We start from the raw sequence: 25,179 nt of genomic DNA, 5'->3' as shown, positions 1-25,179 counted from the left end.
ATTTGATCGCTGTAATCACTGAATTATACCTAAATCAGAGAAGCGAGATTGCGGTTTATCCCTCTTTTCTTGGGTTCTGAATGCAATGTGACAAAATATTTGAGGGAGCAAGGAGAGAAAGTAGAGGGGATAAGAGGGTAAATCCTTCCAAGGAGAAGGGTTCACAGTGGGACAAGAGATCACAGCTGTCAGGGATGAAGGAAGGGGTTTGGATGAATAAATCAGATAATATCATTTTGTATGTCATGTGGGTTAAAAGAGGGGAATATTCCAAGATGGCAGGCAAAAGAGTACGAAGGCAAAGAGCAGATAAAAAGTTGATATAGAATCTCTCACAACCAGACAAATCAAACTTGTAGTAGTCAAATTAAATGGAGAGGTGAGAGATCACATGACTTACAGAGCTGCTGCGATCAGATTATCCATGACCTCCATACGTGGTCTTGAAGGACCCCCACATGAGAAGAAAATGAAAGGGACACAGATTTTTGTATGAGGCACAGCACAAGGAAAGTGACGATCATTAATACCAAGAGTACTGCCTCTGTGTGCGTGTGTGGGTGTGGGTTTGTGTGTACGTGGGGATTCTGCAGAAATACAATCGATCCACTTGTCCTTTGGATCAATCTTACGTCCTACTATTCTGAAGTACTCTGGTTTAAAATAAAGCAAAAAAAAATATGTATACTATATCGTCTCTCTGTTCTTCCTATGACACCTCCCTAGCCTAATTTTTTGATTCCAAATTATTTAAGAAACGTTAAGATTTTTAATCAACCCATGGAATAAAAGATGGATTCTCTAGCTCATATGACAATCAGATCATGGGATAGAACAAAATAACAAGCTCTCTCCTTCTACAATGGCAGTTAAGAACATCACAACTCTATCAGGGTGACCTCGATCAACAAGAACCAGTTTAGAGAAACCAACACAATGTTGCACCTACATACATCACAGCTTCGACCAGAGACTCAAGGAAAAAAGAATTGAAGAGCACTGGAACACGCTCGACTACAAAGAAGGATTTACAAACACATACAGCCATGTTTTTTTTTTCTCTCTCTCTCTCTCTCCCTTTGTCCTGTGAGATACAATGCCTTCTCAAACCTTCATTAGTTGGATTCCATGTTCGATGATGCATTCTCATTCAGTATATTATACTTTGACATTGCCTCTGTTCAAACCATACTGCAATACAATATGCAAGAATGCCTCATTTAGAAAAAGTCAGTAATATTTGTCTGGCAGTTAAAGTTGAAGATCCACAAGAAACAAAATATGAAAATGTTAACAAGCGTATAAAATGATTGATACTAAACGAATGACCTTTTAAATAATGCTCAAATTTCTCATGCCCTCAATTTTGACATAAACACAGAGAAATTTCACTATGAGAAAATTTACACTATTGATAACATTTCATGGATCCAAATGATTTGAAGGGATTAGGAATTCTCAAATGCTTACTAGTAGATCAGAAGGTTAATGATTCTTGCAAAGACAATCAACTTGCATTTGTTATTACTTAATGCCCAGTGGCTTGTGCCACTGATCCTCTTCTCTTTTTTTCCCCTTAATTTATATCCTATTTCTTATTCAACAGACATTAGGAAGACAAAAAGAAAAAAATTTATAGCCAATGCAAAGTAGGTTTTTTGTCTGAAACAATTTAAGGAGCCAAAAAGCAAGGAAGTAAATAACAAAAGCAAATACAAACATATAAAACCAGGACCACAAGCAAATAAAAAATAAATGAACATGCACCCACCACCCACACAAATAATTATAATAATACAGGACTAAATTATATTGATCTCAAACAACCTCAAAATTAAGCAGAAAATTTTATATAGTGGAAATTGAAAGTGGAAGCAAATAAATTTTCAAGAAGCCTATAAATGATCAAGGTCCAATTGATCTTGCTTTTACAAGTAAAGGAGGATATGCATTTGGTGAGTGTGCAACTGCCAAATATCAGCAAATAAGTTGGACCACCTAATTATTTACTGCCTTATACTCAATCACAATAAATTAGAACCTAGCATATTTGTATGACTTATCTTCTTTACCATAAAGCCTACTTCAAGGATCCAATTTTGAAGAGATTGCTTCTTCAATGACCAGATTTTGTTTGAGTCAGGCAAGAATCTAGTAGAAATAAAGCAAAAGATAAAAAGCCCCTATAGTTACTTTTACGAGCTAGAACTTCATTTCTTTTCAAAGAGGGAACTAGATCTTCAATCCTTCAAAGGGGAATTACATGAATGCCTAATTTTCATCTGTCAAATTTCCAAAGAAAATAGTTTATTTCTCAGAAATTAAAATGATAAACAACATCCTAACTGGATAAATATCAGCAAGCAAATTCCCATGGTTTCAATGCTCAAGTTTTCACATTTATATCAAAATAAAATACCTTCTCTCTCATCCGTGAGCTCCAGGTCTCCAAATAAGCCCCTTTGCCATCACCTTTTGATGACCCAGAAGTTTGGCTTGCTTGTGGGTTTAGGAGTGGCTCCCGATTCCTCCCAGCAGCAGTATAATCATCCTCAATGTCATAATCTGTTTTCTGAGTAGAAACCATGGCTCGCAGGATCATTGCTAGTAGTAAAGATAATGCCTGAAACAATATTAACATCAATTTCTTCCTTCAAACTCCATCTTTGTGTACTATCATTAAACATTGAGAGGCCATGTCCACAGTTAGTAATGACTTCATATGTTTCTTTTAATAAAAAATGTAAAACTCTACTTATTTACAACCAAAACCCCACTTAAACAAAGCCTTAAAAACCCAAAATATTGCACCCTTGTAGATCAGCTCATCCTCCAGAGCATAGAAGAAGACAGTAGACCAGTTCATCCTCCAAAGCATAGAAGAAGACAGACTTTGGAAAGAGATATTTTTAAAAGATTTTGGAAACAGACTTTCTTCATCTCACTCCTTTCATTTTCCTGTTGATTCCTAATTTATGTTTAGGCTTTTACCTGAACAAGAATATTAATCATTGAACTGCAGCAATTCATACAAATACATGCACACACACACACACCTGCAGCACAAAACTTTACTTGGGCTCTTTATACCAAACATTTATATTTTCAGCCGATTTCAAAAGGAAATTTTTATACCTGGGAGCTATCAACAAAGAGTATCCAGTTCAAAATCAAGGTATAAAAGAAATTTTTATACCTGGGCTCTTTATACCAAACATTTAAGTTGATTGCCCAAAATCAAGGTCTATTATGAAACCTTTTTTTGTTTTTGTTTTTTTTTTTTTTTTGATAGATAAGAAGAAAAATATATTAAAAAAGGCCACTACAAAAGCAACCCATGGTATATAAAACATTTACATCCACCACCAAAGGCCAAAGCTACAAAACAAGAAAGGCTTAAGCAACACCACCCTCGACAAGATCCCAATCAATTGAAAAAATTGAAAAGAGTTGAAGGAACATCATCTATAAACAACTTCATTTCTGACCAAAGAAGACAAACAAAAGAACTTTTTAGACTTTGGATTGAAAGTTGATTCCCATCAAAGGCAATTTTATTCCTTGCCTTCCAAATTGTCCAAAATAAGCATAACGAACCAGCTCTCCAAACCTTCTTGTGCTTTTTGCCCACAAACGAACCATGCCAACCTATAAGTGTCAGTTTAAATGACGAGGGTAGCACCTAAGACACCCTGAAAAGGGGCAAATAGCAACTCCCACAAGACCCTTGTCTTTACACAATGGACAAGGAGATGGCTTGTGGATTCTTCCTCAATATGGCACAAAAAACATCTATTTGCCAAAGATCTTCCTCTTTTCTTAACTTGATCTAAAGTTAAAACTTTTCTCCACATTGCCTCCCAAGCAAAGAAACTGACTTTAGGTTGCATCCATGCCTTACATATGGTGCTCTATGGGAAAGAACTCGATATCCCCAACTCCAAAGCAGTATAGAGCAACTTCATTGTGAACTTGTCGTTCTTTGTCTCTATCCAAAACACCCTATCTTCCTCATCCCTATACACCCTCAACCCATGCAAGCGTGACAAAAACCTCTCCACACTTTCCATCTCCCAATCATTGAAAGATTTAGAGAAACAAGGGCTCCCCCCCCACACCTCTTTTTTTCTTGAATAGAAGAATCCCAAACATCCTCCACCCACACCTCCTTAGAAACTACTAAGGCAAATAAGGATGGGAAAGAGCTACCCAAAGAAGCAGTCTCAACACCACTTATCCTTCCAAAACTTGACCCTCCGCCCACTACCCACCAAGAAGGAGATCCTACTGCTGACAAGACCTTCCTTATGGCTTTCCAAAAACCAACACCAAACCCCTCCCTCACTTCCCTGGAATACCAGCCCTCCTCTTCTTCTCCATACTTCCCACTGATAACTTGATTCCACAGGGTCCCCTTTTCAATCACATAGTGCCAATTCCACTTGCTCAAAAGAGCCTTATTGAGTATGGAGAGAAGTTTCACACCCAAACCCCCTTTTCTTTTGTCTAGGCAAATAGTACCCCATCTCACTATATGTGGTTTATGCTCAAGAGCCCCACCAACCCAAAGGAAGTCTCTCTGGATCTACCAATTTACTTTATGTCTCTATTATGAAACTATTTCAAGAAAGATGAGGTTGAAAGCATTCATGACCATGTTTGAAGAACTAAAAGTTGGCACTGCCCATAGTTCAATGGAGTAGCACACATCACAGACTTCTTGCAAAAAATAGATTCCACTACGCAATATGCAGTATACATTTTTTTTTTTGATAAGTAAATGGTAATAGTATAAAAGCACCAAAAGGGATGCATCAAAGTACACATGGTGTATACAATGGTTGCCAAAGAGCGCCAAAAAGGATAAGGAAAACAAAAATACTCCATCCCTCAATCTGACCCCAACCAATCAATAGAATCGACTAAGGACATAGTTGTATTTTCTATAAACAGATTAGACCAAGATAACAAGTTGCACAAAAACAAGAATTTCAGCCTTTGAATAGAGAGTTCCACATTCTTAAAATATCTTCTACATCTTTCTTTCCATATTGTTCAAAAAGGACTTAAAAGCGCTACTTTCCAAACTTGTTTATGCTTTCTTCCAACAAAAGAATCATATCACCTTAAAAGGGTCTTAGTTAGAATGGATCATCCAATACACCCCAAACACGAAGAACAAGAGTGCCCACAACACTCTTGTCTTTCCACAATGCAAGAGGATATGATCAATTGACTCCTCATAAGCATCTTGGCTAAAGACTAACCCCTCCTTTGTAGTTGGTCTAAAGTCAAAATTTCCCTCATTTGATGCCTCCCAAGTAAATAAGCTTACCTTTGGAAGAACTCACACATTCCACACTACACTTGATGGGAAAGGCTTTACATTTCCCACCTCAAGGATAGAATAGAGGGACTTAACTGAAAAGGGTCCACTCTTTGCCACCACCTAATACTTCCTTGTCCTCCCTTTCCACATACACCACCTTATCTTGAAGCCTTGACAAAAAACACTCCACAGTCTCAATCTCCCAGTCATTGAGAGGTTTAGAGAAATTAGGAATCCAAACACTCCTCTCATTAGAGTGCATCAACAAGTCCGTCACCCAAGCCTCTTTAGAGATAGCAAGGGCAAATAAGAGGGGGAACGAGACACACACAAGCTCATCACCACACCATTTGTCTTTCCAAAACTTAATCCTTCTCCCATTGCCCACTATGAAGGAAATTCGACAAGAAACTAATTCCCACAAATTCCGTATAGCCTTCCATAACCCAGCACCATAGTTGCTCCTCACTTCCTTAGAGCACTAACCCCCTTCCATTTCCTCATATTTACCACAAATAATTTTTTTCCAGAAGACATCCCTTTCTATAGCAAAGCATCAATTCCACTTGCAAAGGAGGGCCTTATTTAGAGAGTGAAGGTGTCTAATTCCAAGACCTCCCTTTCTCTTGTCTGAACAAACAATAGCCCACTTCACTAAATGAGACTTACTCTCTAAAGACCCACCTCCCTAAACAAAATCCCTTTGAATTTTCTCCAACCTTAAACAAACTCTCCTCAACATCCGAAGCAAAGACATAAAGTAAATTGTCAAGCTAGCTAACATACTCCTGACCAACGTTAACTTCCCCCATTAAGAAATATATTGTCTTTTCCACATTGCCAATCTCTTTCGGAACTTTTCTTCAACCCCATCCCAAGCCACCACAGAATTATGAGCGACTCCTAGCGGGAGCCCAAAATAAGTGGTCGGGAGTACACCCACTTTGCAACCACCTTAAAAGCTAACTCCTCCACATTCAACACCCTTCCAACCAGAATGAGGTCACTCTTAGCTAAGTTAATTTTCAAACCTAAAATGGCCTTAAACCACATAATCAACCAATTCAAGTAAGTCATTTAGTTAGATGTGGCCTCATAAAACACCAAAGTATCATCGGCTAACAAAAGATGGGAAACCTCTAAACCCTCTCCATTTCTACCAAACACTTTGAAACCAAACAAATAACCACCCTCCCTTACCCTTCTAAGAAGGCAACTAAGCGCCTCCATGGCTACAAACAAATACGGTGAGAGGGGATCCCCTTGCCTTAATCCCCTAGAGCTCTAAAAAACCCCCAATGAAGTACCATTCACGAACATCGAGAACCTTGATGTTGAGATGAACCAACCAATCCAATTGATCCACCTTCACCAAAAGCCCATTTTTTCTAACACCTCAAGTAAAAAATTCCAATTGACATGGTCATAAGCCTTCTCAATATCAAGCTTGCACAAAAGCCCCGATCTATTGCTTCTCAGCATCATGTCAATTGCTTTATTTGCTATAAGCACCACATCAAGAATTTGTCTACCTTCCACAAACGCATTCTGTAATTTGGAGACCATTTTGCCCACCATTTTTTTTAACCTATTAGCCAACACTTAAGCCAACAACTTGTAAAGGCTGCCCACCAAACTTATTGGCTTGAAATCCTTCGAATCTTTAGCTCCTCCTTTCCTTGGCAACAATACCAAAAACGTAGCATTGAGGCTTTTCACAAAACAGCCCTGCTCATGAAATTCCTTAAAGAACCCAAAACCTCTTCCTTAACAAAATCCCAGCAACACTGCCAAAAAGTTATAAAGAATCCATTTGGCCCTGATGCTTTATTCCCATTAAACTATGACAAGGAATTGAACACCTCCTCTCAAAACGGTTCCTCTAGCTTTGTTCCTTTTTGTACAATTTACTTCTTCAATATCCAGTCAGTTGATTAACACATTATGATTTTTATGAGTCAAAATAATTCAATAATTATACAAAAGAATCAACCTGTACAAAAGCAGTCATGATTCCCTTTCAAAATTTACAAAAATATGACTCAAATCCACATACTTTTGAGCCCTAATTGGTGAAACCTCAAATTTGGATTAAGACTGATGAAATAGGATGATGTGTAAATGAGTAAAAGAGTAGGACTCCTAATGTCCTTTTGGAGGTACTACGGGGAGAAGGATAAATATAGTAACACATTTGGACTACAACGTACCTGAATTGAGACCACAGTTATGCCAACCCACTTACAAATATCAATATTGCCTTCAATGAAAGAACGAAAGTTTTCAAGTTCTCCAGTTGGGTCAAATGGAAGATCCTGAAGTCATGATAGGAACAAAGTTTATGAAAAACGATATGCACACAGGGTGAAAAGCGCCAAGCACTCATATGAAAGTAGATCTATTTATGATCTTCACAAATATAATCAGCTCACCTTTTCCCAATGATGATCGAAAGCAACAAATGCTATCAAACCCGCTTCCAGTAAAATGAGTAAAACTGTGAGCATAGTATACTAACGTTTTATAAGGTTAAGGAGAGATGCACAGAGAGATAGAATTGAATGCAGACAAAATTAATCGAAAAATAAAGTAATTAAACAAAATGTGCAAAATGGACAGAGTGGATGGATTACGAATTCAAGTGCCAATTATGATTCCTTTTTCTTTCTCTTCAATAGTTTTTTTTTTTTTTTCTGGTTTTTTGTTTTTGTTTTTTGTGGTTTGTTGGTTTCCAGTCTGTTACCAGTTGAGCAGCCCTTAAGGGCAGTTGGTTTAGGTTCTTTAGTTACAGGAGGTTAGTCACATAGACATTATATGACCAAAATTGAGGGACAGCAAAGTGGAGTAATAGGAAAGTAAGGGTTGAAGAGAACGACTAGTCTACTGAAAGGGTTCAAATGAAGAATTCTGAGGATAGGCTTCTGAAATGGAGTGCTGATTCTAGAAAATATCAATCATGTCAAATGATGATCTCTCAGGCCCATTTATAGGGTTTTTTGTTCTAGGCAAAAGTCAACCAGGGGAAAAAATTGTAGACCAGTGAGATGATTCCAGATAGCTTTTTAAAGGGACTCTAGAACAGGAATTATAGATCACCCAAGACTGCCATCAAATAATATCTAAGATAATTAGTTCAACATCCAGACATGGACTCCTAGCAATAACTCCACACAGTGATTCCAGTACAACTACAAGTAATGAATGCAGGCATCAGCTATAGGCAGTGATTGCAACTACATGTAGTGACAGTGGACAAAAATTGTAGGCAACAATTGCAGGCAGCAACTTCAAAGGATGTGATGATAATTCCCCCAAAGTGCCCACTTGTCCTATAAGGCTATAACATTATCATCAATGTTGGCAAGGTTGCGCCCTTTGATTATTAGCCAAACAACAGTTCGATGGCTGTCAACAATTTATAAGAGTTGTCAACAGAGGGGTTTGAACCAGAAATTTTAGCTCCCCTTAAAAAGATGATGGAGAAAAAGGAATCAAAGATCTGAACTAGTGAAAAGAGGAAGACGAAAAACTGTTCAAGATTTGAAAGAGAACCAAGGAGGTTGGAATGCTTTGTAAATTACAAGATACAAAAAGCTAAAGGGGGTGAGAATGGCAAGAAAGACTAAGAGCTGGCTACAGTTTGCTGATGAAGTTAAGAATAATTTCATGGAATGTGAGAGGAGAAACTGACAGTGAAAGAGGAAGGTCATAAAGTCCCTCATTTGATCACAAAGTATAGGCCTTATGTGTTTACAAGAAACAAAAATTCAGAATGTGTAGGTAGAGATATTGAGGAGCTTAAGATTGGGAAGATTTTTAGATTGGGAGGAGGGCTGGTCTTTTGGGACAAGAGGGTGTTGGAGCTTGATGGCATGAAGATGGGGGGATTTTCTATTTCATGCTGCTTCAAGTGTATTGAAGATGGCTTTGTTTGGATTTTCTCTAAGGTGTACGAGCCAACTTCAAAGAGGGAAAGGGAGGGTTTGTGGGCTAAGTTAGGGGCTATCAAGGGGTTATAGGAAGACTTGTATTGTGTCGGAAGTGATTTCAACAAAGTCAGGTTCTCATGGGAACGTAACGGCAAAATAGGTTGTCTAAATCCATGAGAAGATTTTTAAAGATTATTGAGGAGTTAGAGTTGCATGATCTTCCTTTGCAGGCGACCCTTTCACTTGGTGTGGAGGATTAAACAATTAGTCTATGTCAAGGTTGGGTCAATTTTTCGTATTAGAAGAACGGGAAGGTCATTTTAGTGGGTTGGCACAATGCCCTTTGTCAAGGCCAATATCAAATCACTCTCTACTTCTTCCAGATGATGGAGGGATTAGGGGAGGGAGTATACTATTCAGGATTGGAAATATAAGGTTGGCGGTTAAGGGATTCAAAGAATCACATAAGGGGTGGTGGGTGGGATATAATTTCAGAGGTTCAAATAGCTTGATTTTGGCCTCTAAGTTTAAAACATTAGAATCAGACTTGAAGGCTTGGAGTAAAGAGGATTTTTAGTAATGCATGCGTCAAGTCAAGAAGGAGATGACTCTTAATTAGGTAGACTTTTAGGATTCTTAGTAAAGGGAAGTAACTCTTTCTTTTGAGAAAGCCAAAGCTAGAAGAGTAACAAGGGAAGAGTATTGCAATTGGGCTTCTTTGGAAGAAAACTCTTGGAGATAGAAATTGAGAGAGATTAGTTAGAGGGAGACAAAAACACTAAATTTTTTTAGAAAATGGCTAATGAGAATAATAGAATGAATTGTTTGGCCAAAATCAAAATTAAATGGAGCTTTGCTACACAAGGAGCAAGAGATAGAGGAAGGGATGGTTCAGGCTTTCCACAATTTGTTGTCTAATGTGGGAAGTGGAAACCTAGTGTCATTGAAATGTCTTTTAAAACCTTAAAAATAGTCAAGTTGCTCAAGGATTAGAGGTGTCTATCAATGAGGAGGATGTGTTTAAGGCCTTGTCAGATTTGAATAGGGATAAGGCTCCAAGGTTGGATCACTTTCCTATGATGAACTGCCAATTCAAATGGAGCTTTGTGAAAGACAACATGATGGGGCTATTTAAGGAGTTCTATGACCGAGGTAAGTTTGAAAAAGGGTTGAATGTTATGTTTATGCTGTTACTTAAAAAAGAAAAAAAAAAGGATGTGAATGGCCTGAAAGACTTTAGACCTATTAGCCTAGTGGGTGGTTTATACAAGCTCCTTGCTAAAATGTTAGCTAATAGGTTGAAGGGGGTTGTGAGAAAGCTTGTTTCCGAGTTCCAAAATGTGTGTGTAGAGGGAAGGCAAATTCTTAATACAACACTTTATAGCTAATAAGGTAATTGATTATATGATGAAGAGTGACTCTAGTGGTATAATTTTTAAGTTTGACATTGAGAAAGCATATAACCATGTTAGTTGGGTTTTTTTTATTTATGGTTATCCATAAAAAGAAATAGGGTTTGGACCAAAATGGACTAAATGAATTAAGTGGTGCATCATGACAACAATGTTTTTTGTACTTGTTAGTGGCACTCCTTCAAGGTTTTTTCAAAACTATAGAGGATTGTGACTTTGAGACAAGGGAATCCTCTTTTTCCCGACTTTTTTTGTTTTGGCAATAGAGGTGTTCAATAGTCTTTCGGAGAAGGTTGGGGAGGGTGATTTTTTGTCAGGCTTTAGGGTGATCGTGAATCTATCCTATCTGTAGTCTATCAACAACATCCTAGTCTTTTGTGAGGCCACATAGAGTCAAATGATACATTTAAGCCAGGTACTAATGTGTTGCTGAAAATTAACCAAGAGAAAAGTAAATTGATACTAATAGTGATTGTGACTAATATGGAGGATTTGGCTCTAGAGTTGGTATGTAGAGTTAGGGAGCTTCCAACAACTTATTTAGGGCTTCCTTTAGGAGCTCCATTGTTCCCTTGGCACGTGCTTTTCCGAGCCTTTACTGCGTCTCCATTGGTGGTCATTGTTGCTCACATTTTCCCTATTTTCAAATCTCTTTTGAAGACATATCTTGAAGGGATTAGGTGGATCCTGATCATGATTTTAGTAGCCTTAAGTTTAGTTTAGAAGTAGTTTAGAAGTGGTTTTTTAAGTTTAGTTTAATTTAGGTTGAGTTTAGTTTAATTTAGTTTAGAAGTGTTTTTTGAATTTAGTTTGAGTTCAATTTAGTTTAAAAGTGGCTTAGAAGAGCTCTTTTAGTTCAGTTTAGTGTTTTTTGAGTTTAATTTAGTTTAGAAGTGGTTTAAAAGAACTTTTTGAGTTTAATTTAGTTTAGTTAGCAGTGTTTGAGTTTAGAAATAGTTTAGTTTAGTTTAGAAAGTGGTTTAGAAGAGTTCTTTGAGTTTAGTTTAGTTTAGTTTAGAAGTAGTTTAGATTAGTTCCTTGAGTTTGGTTTTAGTTTAGAAAGTAGGTTAGATTAGTTTAGTGAGTTTGGTTTAGCCTAGTGAGTCTTTGAATAAGTTAGGGAGCTTTGGTTAATGGCTTACATGAGTCTAGTGAGTTTGGTTTAGAATTAGATTAAGTATTAGTTTAATTAGAGAATTTTAGATAGAATTAGATTAAGTGTGAGTGAAGGTTAGGGAGAGTTGTGTGTAGGTTAGTGGGTTGAGTGAAGGTTAGGGAGAGTAGCGTGTAGGTTACTAGGATGAGTGTAGGATAGGGAGAGCTTAAAGAGCAAGTTAGGAATTCTCTAGAAGGTGAGTGTAGTGGTGTAGGATAGGGAAAGGTTGGAGAGCAAGTTAGGAATTCTCTAGAAGGTAGGTAAAGTGGTGTAGGTTAGTAGTGGCTTGGAGGACAAGAGAAAAAAAGGAAAAAGAGGAAAAAAAGTGGTCTCTAGAGAGGGAGAGCCTTGAGAGAAGACGTAAGAAGCTTAAGAGAGAATGTGAAGTCATTTTGGTGAGGGAGATCTTTGAGGGAAGAAAAGAGAGAATAGAGAGAAGAGAAGAGGGGGGAGTAGAGAAGCTTCATGGTTATGGTGGAGTCACCCATGAATGTATGAAGATCAAGAGAAGTGAAGCCCCATTTGTGATCGAAGTGAAGCTCCATTGGTGACTGAGGAGATGAATTTTCCAAGCACCAATTCGGTGCTGCATGTGCTGATCTTTAAGGTACTATTGCTGCATTCCAAGGCACCACCTCAATATTAAAGTTGCTGAAAATTGGCTCCACAATTGATGAATTTGAACCTACCTAGGTATGCAAAAATAACACCAAGACATAATCACACTTCAAAGATCACACCAAGGCATAATCACAATTCTAAAATGTCTATTTTGGCTCCACAAAGGAAAAATAACACCATGTCTTCAAAATGTCAATTTCAAAGGAAAAATAACACCAAGGCATAATCACACTTCTAACATATTTAAAATCAATTTAACATTCAGAATGACCAAAACAGAGCATGTGTACAAGGTACTTGAAGATAAAATTATATCTTATGCTAGGAAAATCCAAATTAAGTGATATAGCTGTCTAAAATTAAATTCAAAGGGTGTACTATCAGGGAAAAATTCAATCATGAATCAAACATGTCATCTTGTAATTTAAATTCACATATCAATCTCAAGAATACAAAACAAAGCATTGAAATAAGCTATTACTTCAAAAATAAGAATTTAAAACTTGAAAATGAATGTGTAGGGAATCGCCACTTCCTAATTTAATTTGAATGAAATTTTCCATGATTAAAGAACTCCTTAAGAAGCCATGTCCAAATTTCATTCCCATAAAAAATTACAATTCATTTTGAAAACAAATTTGAAATGCATACCAATTCAAAAAGGTAGCATCGATGTTTTTTGAAAACTCATTTTGAGCCTATGGGACTAAGAGGGCAAGAGGGCATTAGAAATGAGAATGGCCATTTTTGAAAACCTTAAAATCATTTTTGAAAGTCTTGAAAACAATTTTCACAAACACAACCAAACAAGGGAATCAAAATAAGTAAAGAATACGTATCCAAGCCAAATATGTGCATTAGTGTGTGTGAAATGTGAAGATCAACATGTAGCTGTATCTAGCTTTATTAGTAATCTAAACATGCATCAAAGATTAATTCAAAGACCCTAAACATGTTACTAAATCACCAAGAAATCAATGAAAAAAAAAATTCACAATTAAGCATAACACAAAATTAGTGTAGGCATGTGAAAGCGTTCTAAATAAAAAGGCACCAAGTGATATATCAAAGTGAAAATTAAAAAAAAAAAAAACAAAATCACAATTTCAAAATAGACTTTAAGTCAATTATCATTAACATATCAAATAACATTCTTAGGTAACATAAAAAATGATCTCAATCAATCAAAATTAAAAACATTTTTTTTTTTTTTTTAATTGGAAACGACAAAGGCATATATTGATAAAAAGGAAAGTACAAGAGAAGGATGAGGAATCCTCCCACCAAAGAAAAACAAGTCTACAATGAAACAAAAGCGAGAAAATACAAAGTAGATACAGGCAACTGCTATGAATTAGGCTACCCCAATGGAGTTGCACGCCGCTAACCAATCAAGGAGTATCACATTAAGGGGAATCCCCTTAAAAACCTTAGAACAAAAAGCCCATAAAGAAGCAAGGAAGTGAATCATGTCCCAAAGGTTCTCTGAATTCCTTGTTTTATCCTCAAAGATCCTTGCATTTCTTTCCCGCCACACCACCCATACTAAAGCGATGCACGCAGCTTGCCATAATACAATCCCTCTCTTAGAAGATCCAAACCCATTAAAATTGGTAGAAAGCATGTCTCGGATGCTCCTAGGAGGGACCCAATCTATCTTTGTTAACTGAAATAGTCTGTACCACAACCCCATCGTCAGAGGGCAATGAAGAAAAAGATGATCTACTGTTTCTCCCTGCTTCATGCACAACATACAAATGTCAGGACTAAGTGCTTTGTAGGGTCTTCTCAACTGTAGCATGTCATTAGTATTAACCTTCTTGTGAGCCACTAACCAGACAAAGGACTTAATTTTGAAGGGGACTTGAGAATTCCAGACTAATTTGGAAGGGAAATCTGAAGGCAAACCAGATCTTTGGGATAAGGCAAGAAAGAAAGATTTGATTGTGAAAAGTCCTGAAGAAGATAAAGACCAAGATCTCTTATCTGGAACCGAAGGAGATAAATGTAAAAGATCAAGAGACCGCATGAGACTCTCTAAATCTTCTATCTCGGAATCGGAAAGGTTACGGCGGAAGTTAAAGTTCCAAGAGAAGGGTCGAGTGGATCCGAGAATAGAAGAAATAGGAGTATTTTTATCCAATACTACTCTAAGTAGTCTTGGATAACGGACCCCCATAGGTTGATCCCCCCACCACAAGTCTTCCCAGAATCGAATTCTTTCCCCATCTCCTACCAGGAACCGAGTAAACTTGGAAAAATCTTGGAAAACTTGTGCAATAGCCTTCCAAGGACAACGATGTGACCATCTAACAACAGTGTTGGCGTCCCAACCATTAGAGTGTGATCCATAAATGCTTAAAATGACCTGATGCCACAGCGCTGAACCCTCCCTGGGATACCTCCACAACCATTTCCCTAAGAGAGCGGAATTCCGCAAGGAAATCCTTCCGAGACCCAAACCCCCTTTCGCCTTCGGATTACACACTACATCCCAACTGACTAGATGATCTCTTTTTCCTTCCCCAACCCCGGACCATAAAAAGTCTCTTTGCAACCTCTCAATTCTTACTGCCACGGAGGCGGGAATCTTAAACAATGAAAGGAAGTAACAAGGCATATGAGTGAGACAAGATTGAATGAGAGTTATCCTACCTCCAAACGATAAATATGCCTTTTGCCACCCATCTAATCTGCTCGAGATCCTCTCAATTACAGGATCCCAGAAACTACCCGACTTGGGATTCCCACCCAGAGGAAGACCTAGGTAGAGTATGGGCCACCCAGATGCCTTGCAATCAAGCAGCTCGGCCAACCTATGAAGATGATCCTGACCAAGGTTGATGCCATAAATATTACTTTTGTCAAGGTTAACCTTCAGCCCAGAAATATGCCCAAACACAAGCAAAACGCTCTTGAGAGTTAGCAAGTCCTCTTCTCGAGTACTAGAGAAGAAAATGGTGTCATCTGCAAATTGTAAATGGGACACCCTTGTTCTGTTCCTACCCACCCTGAAACCCTCTAGAGCATTTCTTTCCTCTGCTCTCAATAACATCCTGCTCAAAACATCTGCTACTATGGTGAACAAAAAAGGGGATAAAGGGTCTCCTTGTCTTAAACCTCTAGATGCCTTAACCCACCCTTTAGCGTTTCCATTCACTAGAATTGCAAAAGACACCGATGACAGACAACCTCTTATCCATTTCCTCCATCTAGGATTGAACCCTTTTTCCTCCATCACATGGTCCAAAAAATCCCAACTCACATGGTCATAAGCCTTTTCGAAGTCAATTTTAAAGACAACTCTTCCTCCCCTGATCGTTTTTTCTCATCCACTATCTCATTGGCTATGAGGACTGCGTCCAAAATTTGTCTCCCTTGAACAAAAGCTCCTTGAGTGGAATGGATGGTTTCATGAAGTATCCCTCTTAAACGCCCTGCTAACACTTTGGCTATAATCTTGTAAAGACTTGTGATCAAACTAATGGGTCTATAGTCTGATATCTTCTTTGCTATACTTTTTTTAGGTAGCAGAACTATGAAGGACGCATTAGTGCTCTGATTAATTACCCCGCTCCTGTGAAACTCATCAAACACTTTCACTAAGTCCTCCTTAATCACATCCCAACAATCTTGAAACACTGCAATAGTAAAACCATCAGGCCCCGGTGCTTTATCCCTATCCATCTGAAAAATGGCCTTATAGATCTCTTCTTCAGTAAAAGGGGATTCCAACCTGGACGCACTCTCTCTAGATATAGGAGACCAATCTAAGCCTTCAACTCTCCAAGATTCTCCAGAAGGACTAGCATAGAGCTTTTCAAAATACCTTAAGATCTCCTCTTTGATGCTCTCTGAATTATCCATCACCAAGCCTCTTTCATTCTCCAACACCTTGATAAATTTCCTATTTCTCCTACCATTAGCCACTTTATGGAAAAATTTTGAATTACAATCCCCTTCCTTGACCCATTTCACCCTAGCTTTTTGTCTCCAATGAATTTCTTCCCTCAAAATCAACTCCTCTAACTCCCCTTTCCTTACGGCTCTATGGATTAAAAGTTCAGGGGGAAGACCCCCTTCTTGCTCCATGTAGTCAAAGTTAGCTATATCTAACAAAATGCTTTTTTTCCTTTCAATTAGGTCACCAAAAGAATTCTTATTCCACTCTTTCAATTTGGCCTTAAGGAATTGGAGTTTCTTCATGAACTTGTGACCTTCCCACCCATCTCCTTGAAACTCCTTCCACCATCTTCCGAAACTCTCCTTAAAACTTGGATGATGTAACCACATATTCTCAAACCTGAATGGTGTTGGGCCCCACTTGAACGGGTTGGATTCCAAGACAATCGGCCAATGATCCGACGTCCATCTCGGAAGAACTTCTTGAAGATTTTGCGGGAATAATTGTTCCCACTCATTTGAGTAGAGAAAACAGTCTAATCTCTTGCAAACGGGATTCTCTTGCATGTTTGACCAAGTGAATGAAGCACTCCTTAAAGGAGGATCAATCAGCTCGTTTTCTCTTATAAAGTCATCCAAGTCCTTCATGCTTGGGGTCAATCTAGCGCCGCCCAATTTTTCTGAACATCTCCTTATGACATTGAAATCTCCACCCACACACCAACATGGGTACGAAAGTCCATAAATGTCTGAAAGCTCCACCCAAAAATCCTTCCTAAGAGCTGTGCTATTTGGGCCATAGACGGCTGATAACCAAAATTGTTCGCTTCCTTCCACAGCGAACTTGACTGAGACCGAAAAGGAACCTAATACCACCTCCTCGTTGTGCAACTTTTTAGAGTCCCACATAACCAAAATCCCCCCCGAAGCCCCACACGCCGGAAGGACTGCCCATTCCTTATTTCTGGATGTCCACACGCTACCCACAAACCTCCTGTCACACTCTGCCTTTTTTGTTTCCTGAATCATCACTATATCCGGTTTTTCTGATCTCAAAAAGTCTTTAACTACCCTTCTCTTTTTCCTTGAACCCAACCCCCTGGTATTCCAACTGATTATCTTCATGGATTAAACATACGGACCCTAATCCTCCAACCCAGCTCCAGCTCATCTCACAAACCTTTGGTACATCTGCTTTTCCTCCTGGAATATACTTTTATATCCAGAGTCTTTAAGACATCGCGCACTTTTGCCATTTTTCTAGGAGAAATTCCTTCTATTTGAAACTCACCTGATGGGGAACCCGCACAGACACCCGGACTGACCATAGCCTGATTGGGAGATGGATTTGTATTAGGCATCCCTGGGCTAACACTGTCGGTCACCTGGCAAGGATAATCAATCTGGTTCACCTCCAAACCGAGGTTAGGGAAACCAACACTAATTTGACCCACAGTACCATCGTCATCTTTTTTGAAAAGAAATTTTGAGTTCTCTCGGTTTTCCAAAGAATTCAGGGGCTGAATGTCTGAACTGGGAAGAGTGGGGGCAGCAGGACTCAAAAGGGGAAAAAAAGATCCAAAAGAAGGGGGGAAATGAGACGAGGGACACTGAAAAGTTGAAGACGGGGTTACCTCCAGATTTTCCGCAGCCATTAATCCACAATTCCCCAAAATTCTTAGCCCTTTACCTCTAATTTTTGGCGTAGAAGGCAACACCATGACTGTTGCGCCGCGAGGATCGGACCCCACTCGGCCCAAAAATCCTTCCTTTTGTTCGTCGGAGTGGAAATTGTGCATGACCGCTTCGTTTTCTGATGTCGAAGCCCCTTCCCCACAGCGGAGCTTCCAAATCTTTGAATAGCGGCGAGAGACGAGAGGACTCGCGCTAAATCCTCTTTCCGCCAAGTAATCGGCCCCTAAAGCCGCAACTTCTGGTTGCTCTTCGGTGCCGACCTTGTCCTTCTCACTCAAAATGGTCTCGCTGCGACATCGAAGACCTTGTCGGCGCTCAGAGCTTGGAGGGAGAAGGGTAGACCACAGCTTCTTTGAACCGATCGACGTTTTCTTCTTCGCGGGACTACTGGTCTGAGCCTCAAGACCATATCCAGAAACTTTTCTCCCCTTTCCCACTGCGGGTGAATCATCTCCATTTCCTGACGACGTCTCCACCTCCACTGTATCTTTTCCTCTTCGGCTCAGGCCCATCCCCGACGGGCCTTTATAACAGCAGTCCACTTTTTCAACTTTTGATCCAAACTTATATGGATTCTGGGCCTTCCTCTCATAGGCCCGGTTGTCCTCAACAGCAGAGGCCTCGTCCCCTCCGGCCCTTTCCTCGCCCCCTTCCATCTTCTCAATAGTCCCATCGTCCTTTTTGTTTGAATTCGAATTGGGCGACGACTGTGTCTGCTCTCCTTTACTATGTGTCCCCTCTGCAACAGCCACAGCCATACCCCTTTCTTCCCCCTTCCTCGTTCTATTGTCCTCCTCGACACGGCATCTATCTCCAGCCGTTGATCTGAATTTCTCCACCCACCTTCCTCCACCTGTCCCCGAGTTAGATGCATAGGCCTCCCGAGTCGACTCGCCCCTTGCGCTACCTCCTCGACAGTCTTCTTCTCTGACCACTACGACGACAACTGTAAACACCCAGTCGCCATCTGTCACCTCGAGTAGAGCTGGGAGGACTGACCTGTCTTTCATTGCTATTTTTACCCTCGCCTTGCTAAGATCGAACAATTTTAACGTGCGCCAATCAATTTCAGTCACTGTCCCCCATTGCTCCACTACTTTCTTCAGATGTATCTCAGTCCAGAGGTGAAATGGTAACCCCCGTAGTTCGATCCAGCCTCTTCTGAACTTCCCCTCAATTTCCGCATTTTCCTTTGGCGACCATCTTCTCATCTGTACTGAAATCCTTCCCTCAACCCGTAACTTCCTCAAGTCTTGGAGAAATATAGCTTCCTCTGTTGTTTCGACGAAGAAAACTCCTTTTCCGCTTGAGAATGGTACAATCGTGACTATGCCTTTCTTCCCTAATTTTCTCGCCACCACTCGGCCAACCTCAACCCAGTTGACCCTATCCTCATTGCACTCACACACCACTGCACGCGCCCATCTCCCGATAGAAATAAGGCCGCCTTCTCTTGTTCCTTCGCCACTGACCACTTTCGCAAAAGACCTTTGCAAGGGACCCACCTGATTTTGTGGGAAACCTTCTCCTCTGTGTTGCCTTCCTTTCTCAGCTGTTTTCGACGAGGGGACCACCAACATTGAAGACAGCGCACTTCTAATATTCTCCCACCCTCTGCCCTCCTTGCCCTCTGGAATAATCAAACAACAATATCTTCTCTTGGTAGCGAACTCCGATATCCTTATGAACCTTCCATGGTCGTTGAAGCCAACTTCCATCAAGTGGACACAACGTTTTCCTCTGATCTTTCTGTTAAAACCTAGATGACCCTCCCTTTCTATGGCATTCGTCAAATGTTTGATCATCCACCCCACTGCTTCCTTTTCAAAACCTAAGACGAAATCAGAGCCTCTACTGTGCTCTGTGATCGAACACCACGTTCCTTCTTGCTCGCCTTCATACTTAACCAAGAAGGTCTTCCTCTCCACGAAAACCTTCACCGACATCCTCCTTTTTCAAATAACAAAAGGAAGATATAGCCAATCACATAGAATGAGATAGCTTTTCAGGGACAAGGTTCTGGATCAAAATTAAAAACATAGAATCCACTAAACCATACAACAATTCAATATGATAACAATCAATCAATTTAACAAAAAAAAAAAATCAATAATCAATAGTGGTCTTTTCATCCCCCCAAATCTAAATCTAAACATGCCAAAAAAATTTCAAAACAAAAGAGAAATTGAAGAAATAGAAACATGTACATAAGAATCAAAACAAAGGAGATTAATGAGCATTCCTTGATGTCTTCAAATTCACCAATTGTAGAGCCAAATTTCAACAATTTTAATATCAAGATGGTGCCTTAGAATTCAACAATAATACCTTAAAGACCAGCACATGCAGCACCAAACTGGTGCTTGGAAAATTCAGCTCCTCCGTCACAAATGGGGCTTCACTTCTCTTGATCTTCATTCATCCATGGGTGAATCCACCATAACCATGAAACTTCTCTACTACCCTCTCTTCTCTTCCCTTCTTTCTCTCTTTTCTTCCCTCAAAGATCTCCCTCACCAAAATGACTTCACATTTTCTCTAAGCTTCTTACATCTTCTCTCAAGACTCTCCCTCTCTGGAGACCACTTTTTTCCTCTTTTTCCTTTTTTTCTCTTGCCCTCCAAGCCACTACTAACCTACACTTTACCCACCTTCTAGAAAATTCCTAACCTGTTCTCCAAGCTCTCCCTATCCTACACCACTTCACTCACCTTTTAGAGAATTTCTAACTTGCTCTGTAAGCTCTCCCTATCGTACACTACTTGACCCACCTTCTAGAGAATTCATAACTTGCTCTCCAAGTTCTTCCTATCCTACACTCATCCTACTAACCTACACACAACTCTTCCTAACCTTCACTCAACCCACTAACCTACACACAACTCTCCCTAACCTTCACTCACACTTAATCCAATTCTAACTAAAACTCTCTAATTAAACTAACACTTAATCTAATTCTAAACCAAACCCACTAGACTCATCTAAGCTCTCTAACTTATTCTAAGACTCACCAGGCTAAACCAAACTCACTAAACTAATTTAACCTACTTTCAAAACTAAAACCAAACTCAAAGAACTAATCTAAACTAAACTAAACTCAAAGAGCTCTTTTAAAACACTTTCAAACTAAACTAAACTAACACTTCTAAATGACTTCTAAACTAAACTAAAAGAATACTAAACCAAACTCAAAGAGCTCTTCTAAACCACTTCTAAACTAAACTCAAACTAAATTAAACTAAACTCAAAGAACTCTTCTAAACTACTTCTAAACTAAACTCAAAGAACACTTCGAAACTACCTAAACTAAACTAAACTCAAAGAACACTTCTAAACTAAACCTAAGGCCACTAAAATCATGATCGAGATCTACCTAATCCCTCCAAAATATATCTCTAAAAGAGATCCGAAAATAGTGAAAATGTGAGCAACAATGACCAACAATGAAGATGCAGTAAAGGCTTAGAAAAGCATGTGCCAATGGGACAAAATGGAGGGTCTACACCATTCAAAGCAAAGTCAATTTGGGATAGTGTGGTAGAAAGATTTTATAGAAGATTATCATCATGGAAAAGACAATATATTTTGAAAGAAGAAGACTTACCCTAATTCAAAGTACCTTGTCCAGTTTACCCATTTATTTCATGTCCATGTTTACATATCCAAAAAGGTCAAATTAAAGCTAAATAAAATTCAAAGAAACTTTCTTTGGGGAGGAGGGGCTTTCGAAAAACAAAAGATGCATTCGGTGAAATGGTCAATTGTTTGCAAGGAGAAGAGAAAGAGGGGCCTAGGAATTAGAAGCCTCTCTTTAGTTAATAGGGCTCTTATGGGAAAATGATGTTAGACTTATGCTTCAGAAGAACAAGCCTTATCAAAAAAATTCATTCCAGTAAAGTAAGGAGGGGAAGAGGGAGGTTGGTATTCATGCAAAGTACAGGAAGAGTATGAAGTTACGGTTTGTTAAAACAATAGGAAGAGATGGGACCTAGTTAGCTATTAAGTATCCTTTGAAGTGGGAAACAGGAGGAAGGTGAAGTTTTGGAAGGATAGATAATGGGACAAACTCTTATGTATGGCTTTTCCTTTCTTGTATGTCTTAACATTGTCGAAAAAGACTTAAGTAGTGGAGGTTTAAGATGATTTGGGGAAGGGTGGTCACTGGAATTCTTGCTTCACTAGACACTTGAATGACTAGGAGCTAGATAATATAGATGTTATTTCTCAAGACTTCAAGGAAAATCTATGAGGAGGGAAGAGAAGGATAGAGTGGTATGGATGAATTTTAGGAATGGGGTCTTTTCTAATAGATCTTTATATTCCATTCTAGAGCCAATGCATGTGATTCCTTCCTTGTGACCATTATTTGGAATTCACGAGTCCAATCAAAAGTGACATTTTTTTTTTCTACTTGGGTAGCGAGTTATGGAGTGTTGACCTAGGATCAACTTCAAAAGAGAGGGTGTTCAATGGCAAACAGATGTTTCCTTCACAAAAATGAAGTGGATTCAATAGATCACCCTCTCCTTCACTACGTGAAGGTAAGTGCACTATGATAGCTTTTTTTTTCTTTGTTTGACATTGTAGGGGTCCTTCCTTTTACGATCAAAGAGACTCTTTTAAGTTGACATGACTTCTTTGAGGGAAGGAAAAGTAAGAATGTATGGAGAGTCGCTCCACTATGCATTTTTTGAACAATTTGAAGGAAAGGAATCAAAGAGGAAAATAAGCAGCAATCGATTCAAGCGCTAAACTACTCTTTCCTTAGCAATCTTAGGTCATGGGTAGCTTATACATAGAAGAAGCCAATGTTGTCACAAGTAATAGATGATATCAAGGCGATAAGATTCCTTTTAACCTAAGACAAAAGTCGAAAAACAAAATGATAGCCTGATTATAGTAAGGCAATAAAACATATACATATATTTACCTACTCAATACTTAACCCATATAAGGCTCTTCTTCAAAAATCAATAGTATTAATTTTTTAATCCCTCATAATGTCTTATAAAATTAACAAAATAATAATAATCATTCAAAGGGTTAAATATTATACCCTACGTCATAAGAAACATCATATTGTTTACAGATATTCATCCTATTTAAATTCATATTCTGATTTTTCAGACATTTAAAACCAAAATAAAAAACAAAATAAGAGAATGAACATCCTACAGAAGCTTTGGGCATTATCATCATAGTTATTATTGAAATTAAAATTGTCATTACTTCCATCAAAACTAGATTGGTAGTCCTCCATCTCATTATCTCTATGATTGATAATATAATATTTCATCTTGTACTTTGTTTAATCCAATGTTGGATTGAATGAAATTATAATCTAAGTATGTTTAATCTTAACTCATGGTCAAAGGCAACCGCCTCTATGCCTTGCATCTATCTCAAGGCAATTACCGAGGTGTTGCCTCTTTGAAGCCACCTTGTTTGGCTCTTCAAGAAGGCAACTTTTATCTGCCCCACCTGGCTTGATGGCCTAGGAGGCCGCCTTTGATCTAGAAGGAGCCCCAATGCCTTTAATTGATTTTTTTAGCTTGAGTGGGATCTAGCGAAAGGAGGGAGTTTTTTTTGTGTTCTCTCTTTTTGGCGATGCCTTTTTGTACCTATTGTATAAGTCTCATGTACCTTGGCGTATAACTTCTTTTTTTATATTTATTACATTTTTTTGCTTATGAAAAAGAAATGTTTGTTTTCTATGGTTCCAACTAAACAAAAATCTAAGATTCAAAATAACTTTCCTTGTATCAACTATCAGCACCCTGACAAAGCATGAGTAAAAAAACACCATGGAATTACAACGTTAAGTTTCAAATATCAATAGAATAGTGTCATTCGTCCATTTTAAAAGTTATTTCACGAACAGCAGGATTCCTTGGCAAGTATAAGTTCTGCATGTGTGAATGTGCACACGAGTCTGTGTATGAGAGAGAGAGAGAGAGAGAGAGAGAGAGAGATGTAGGTAGGATACAAAACAGAGGCAGCAGCCATTAATTGCCTCAGCCGCAATGTGACCGATGCAAGTAATACAACATACCACAATTCCCACACCCATAAATGAGTAGATGAACCTGTCACCGAAAAAGAAGCCCCAAATTAACACTTATATGGGTCCTCAAAAGCTGCCTACAATTCTCACCAGAATTCCCATTCAAAATAAACAGAATCCCAATTGCATCGTGATAGCAAACAAGCGCAATCTTTATAGCATAATTCAAAATTTTAAAATTAATATATTCAATTACCAATTCAAACCCCAACTTCAATCAAAAGTAACACAGCTCCATTGAATTATGATATCACACAATCCTACAAGTGCAAATGGAACTTTAAATTTGAAGCATTTATAGCTAATTCATAAATACCTAATTCAGAACCCTAACTCCAACCAAATAAAATAAAATTACCAGCAAAACAACAATAAATTCCAATTTACAGGACAAAATTCAAAAAATTTAAAATACCATGGAGCGGGAAGCGTGATGAACTGGAGTACGAGCCCGTTGTCATCGGACCCAGAAACCATATCAGCGGCGAAAGCCAAGGGATTGGTCTTGTCTTCAGGAACCCTAGCCGTATCCGACATCAAGAAAGGAAATTGAGAAGAATCCGGCGACGGCGCCGGAGGTGAAGGAACCGGTATTTGGTGGTTCCACTGATTGAGCATCCATAAGGAGTAGAAAATGATGGAGATTCCAATGAAGGTCTGGAGGAAATTGAGGACTTTGAGGAGGAATGCGAGGGAAGAGTGGCACCGGTTACGCATTGGAACTGGGTGGTTTTCTCCTGTGATTGGAGCGTGTGAAATTGAAACCTTAACCCTAACCCTACACCTAATTCAGAGAAAGAATTGCATAGTTGTATCTCATCTCATTACAGAAATGATCACAAGAATTGAAACAAATCCAGAAAAGCTATACACTTTTTGCTTTTCCCTTTTGGTTTTTTGCTTTTTGTTTTGTTTTCTATTACTTTTTTTTTTCTTAATTTTTGAAATGAGATGGTGGGATGAAATTGAAAATATAATGTTGGATGTTTTTGCTAAATAATTCTCCCTCATTTTCATAACAAATTTTGACCAAGTATGAAGCAATCCTTTCCATTTTTTCTCCATCATGT

The 25,179-nt window shown here is 38.7% G+C and overlaps 1 protein-coding gene across 1 annotated transcript; it reads right to left on the bottom strand.

Annotated features, from left to right (window-relative positions):
- Positions 1–809: 809 nt before the first annotated feature.
- On the bottom strand, positions 810–25,038 carry LOC117917924 (tetraspanin-18-like). Its single transcript, XM_034834394.1, has 6 exons — positions 24,525–25,038; positions 24,032–24,131; positions 7,762–7,842; positions 7,540–7,644; positions 2,420–2,623; positions 810–1,191 (listed from the first exon to the last, which is right to left on the bottom strand). Exons 1-6 carry the CDS (start codon positions 24,824–24,826, stop codon positions 1,159–1,161), a joined length of 825 nt encoding a protein of 274 aa, XP_034690285.1. The 5' UTR covers positions 24,827–25,038; the 3' UTR covers positions 810–1,158.
- Between the last annotated feature and the right edge of the window lie 141 nt (positions 25,039–25,179).

This window comes from Vitis riparia, chromosome 7, assembly GCF_004353265.1.
Source record: "Vitis riparia cultivar Riparia Gloire de Montpellier isolate 1030 chromosome 7, EGFV_Vit.rip_1.0, whole genome shotgun sequence".
NCBI lineage: Eukaryota > Viridiplantae > Streptophyta > Magnoliopsida > Vitales > Vitaceae > Vitis > Vitis riparia.
This window is presented reverse-complemented; position numbering and strand designations above follow the sequence as displayed.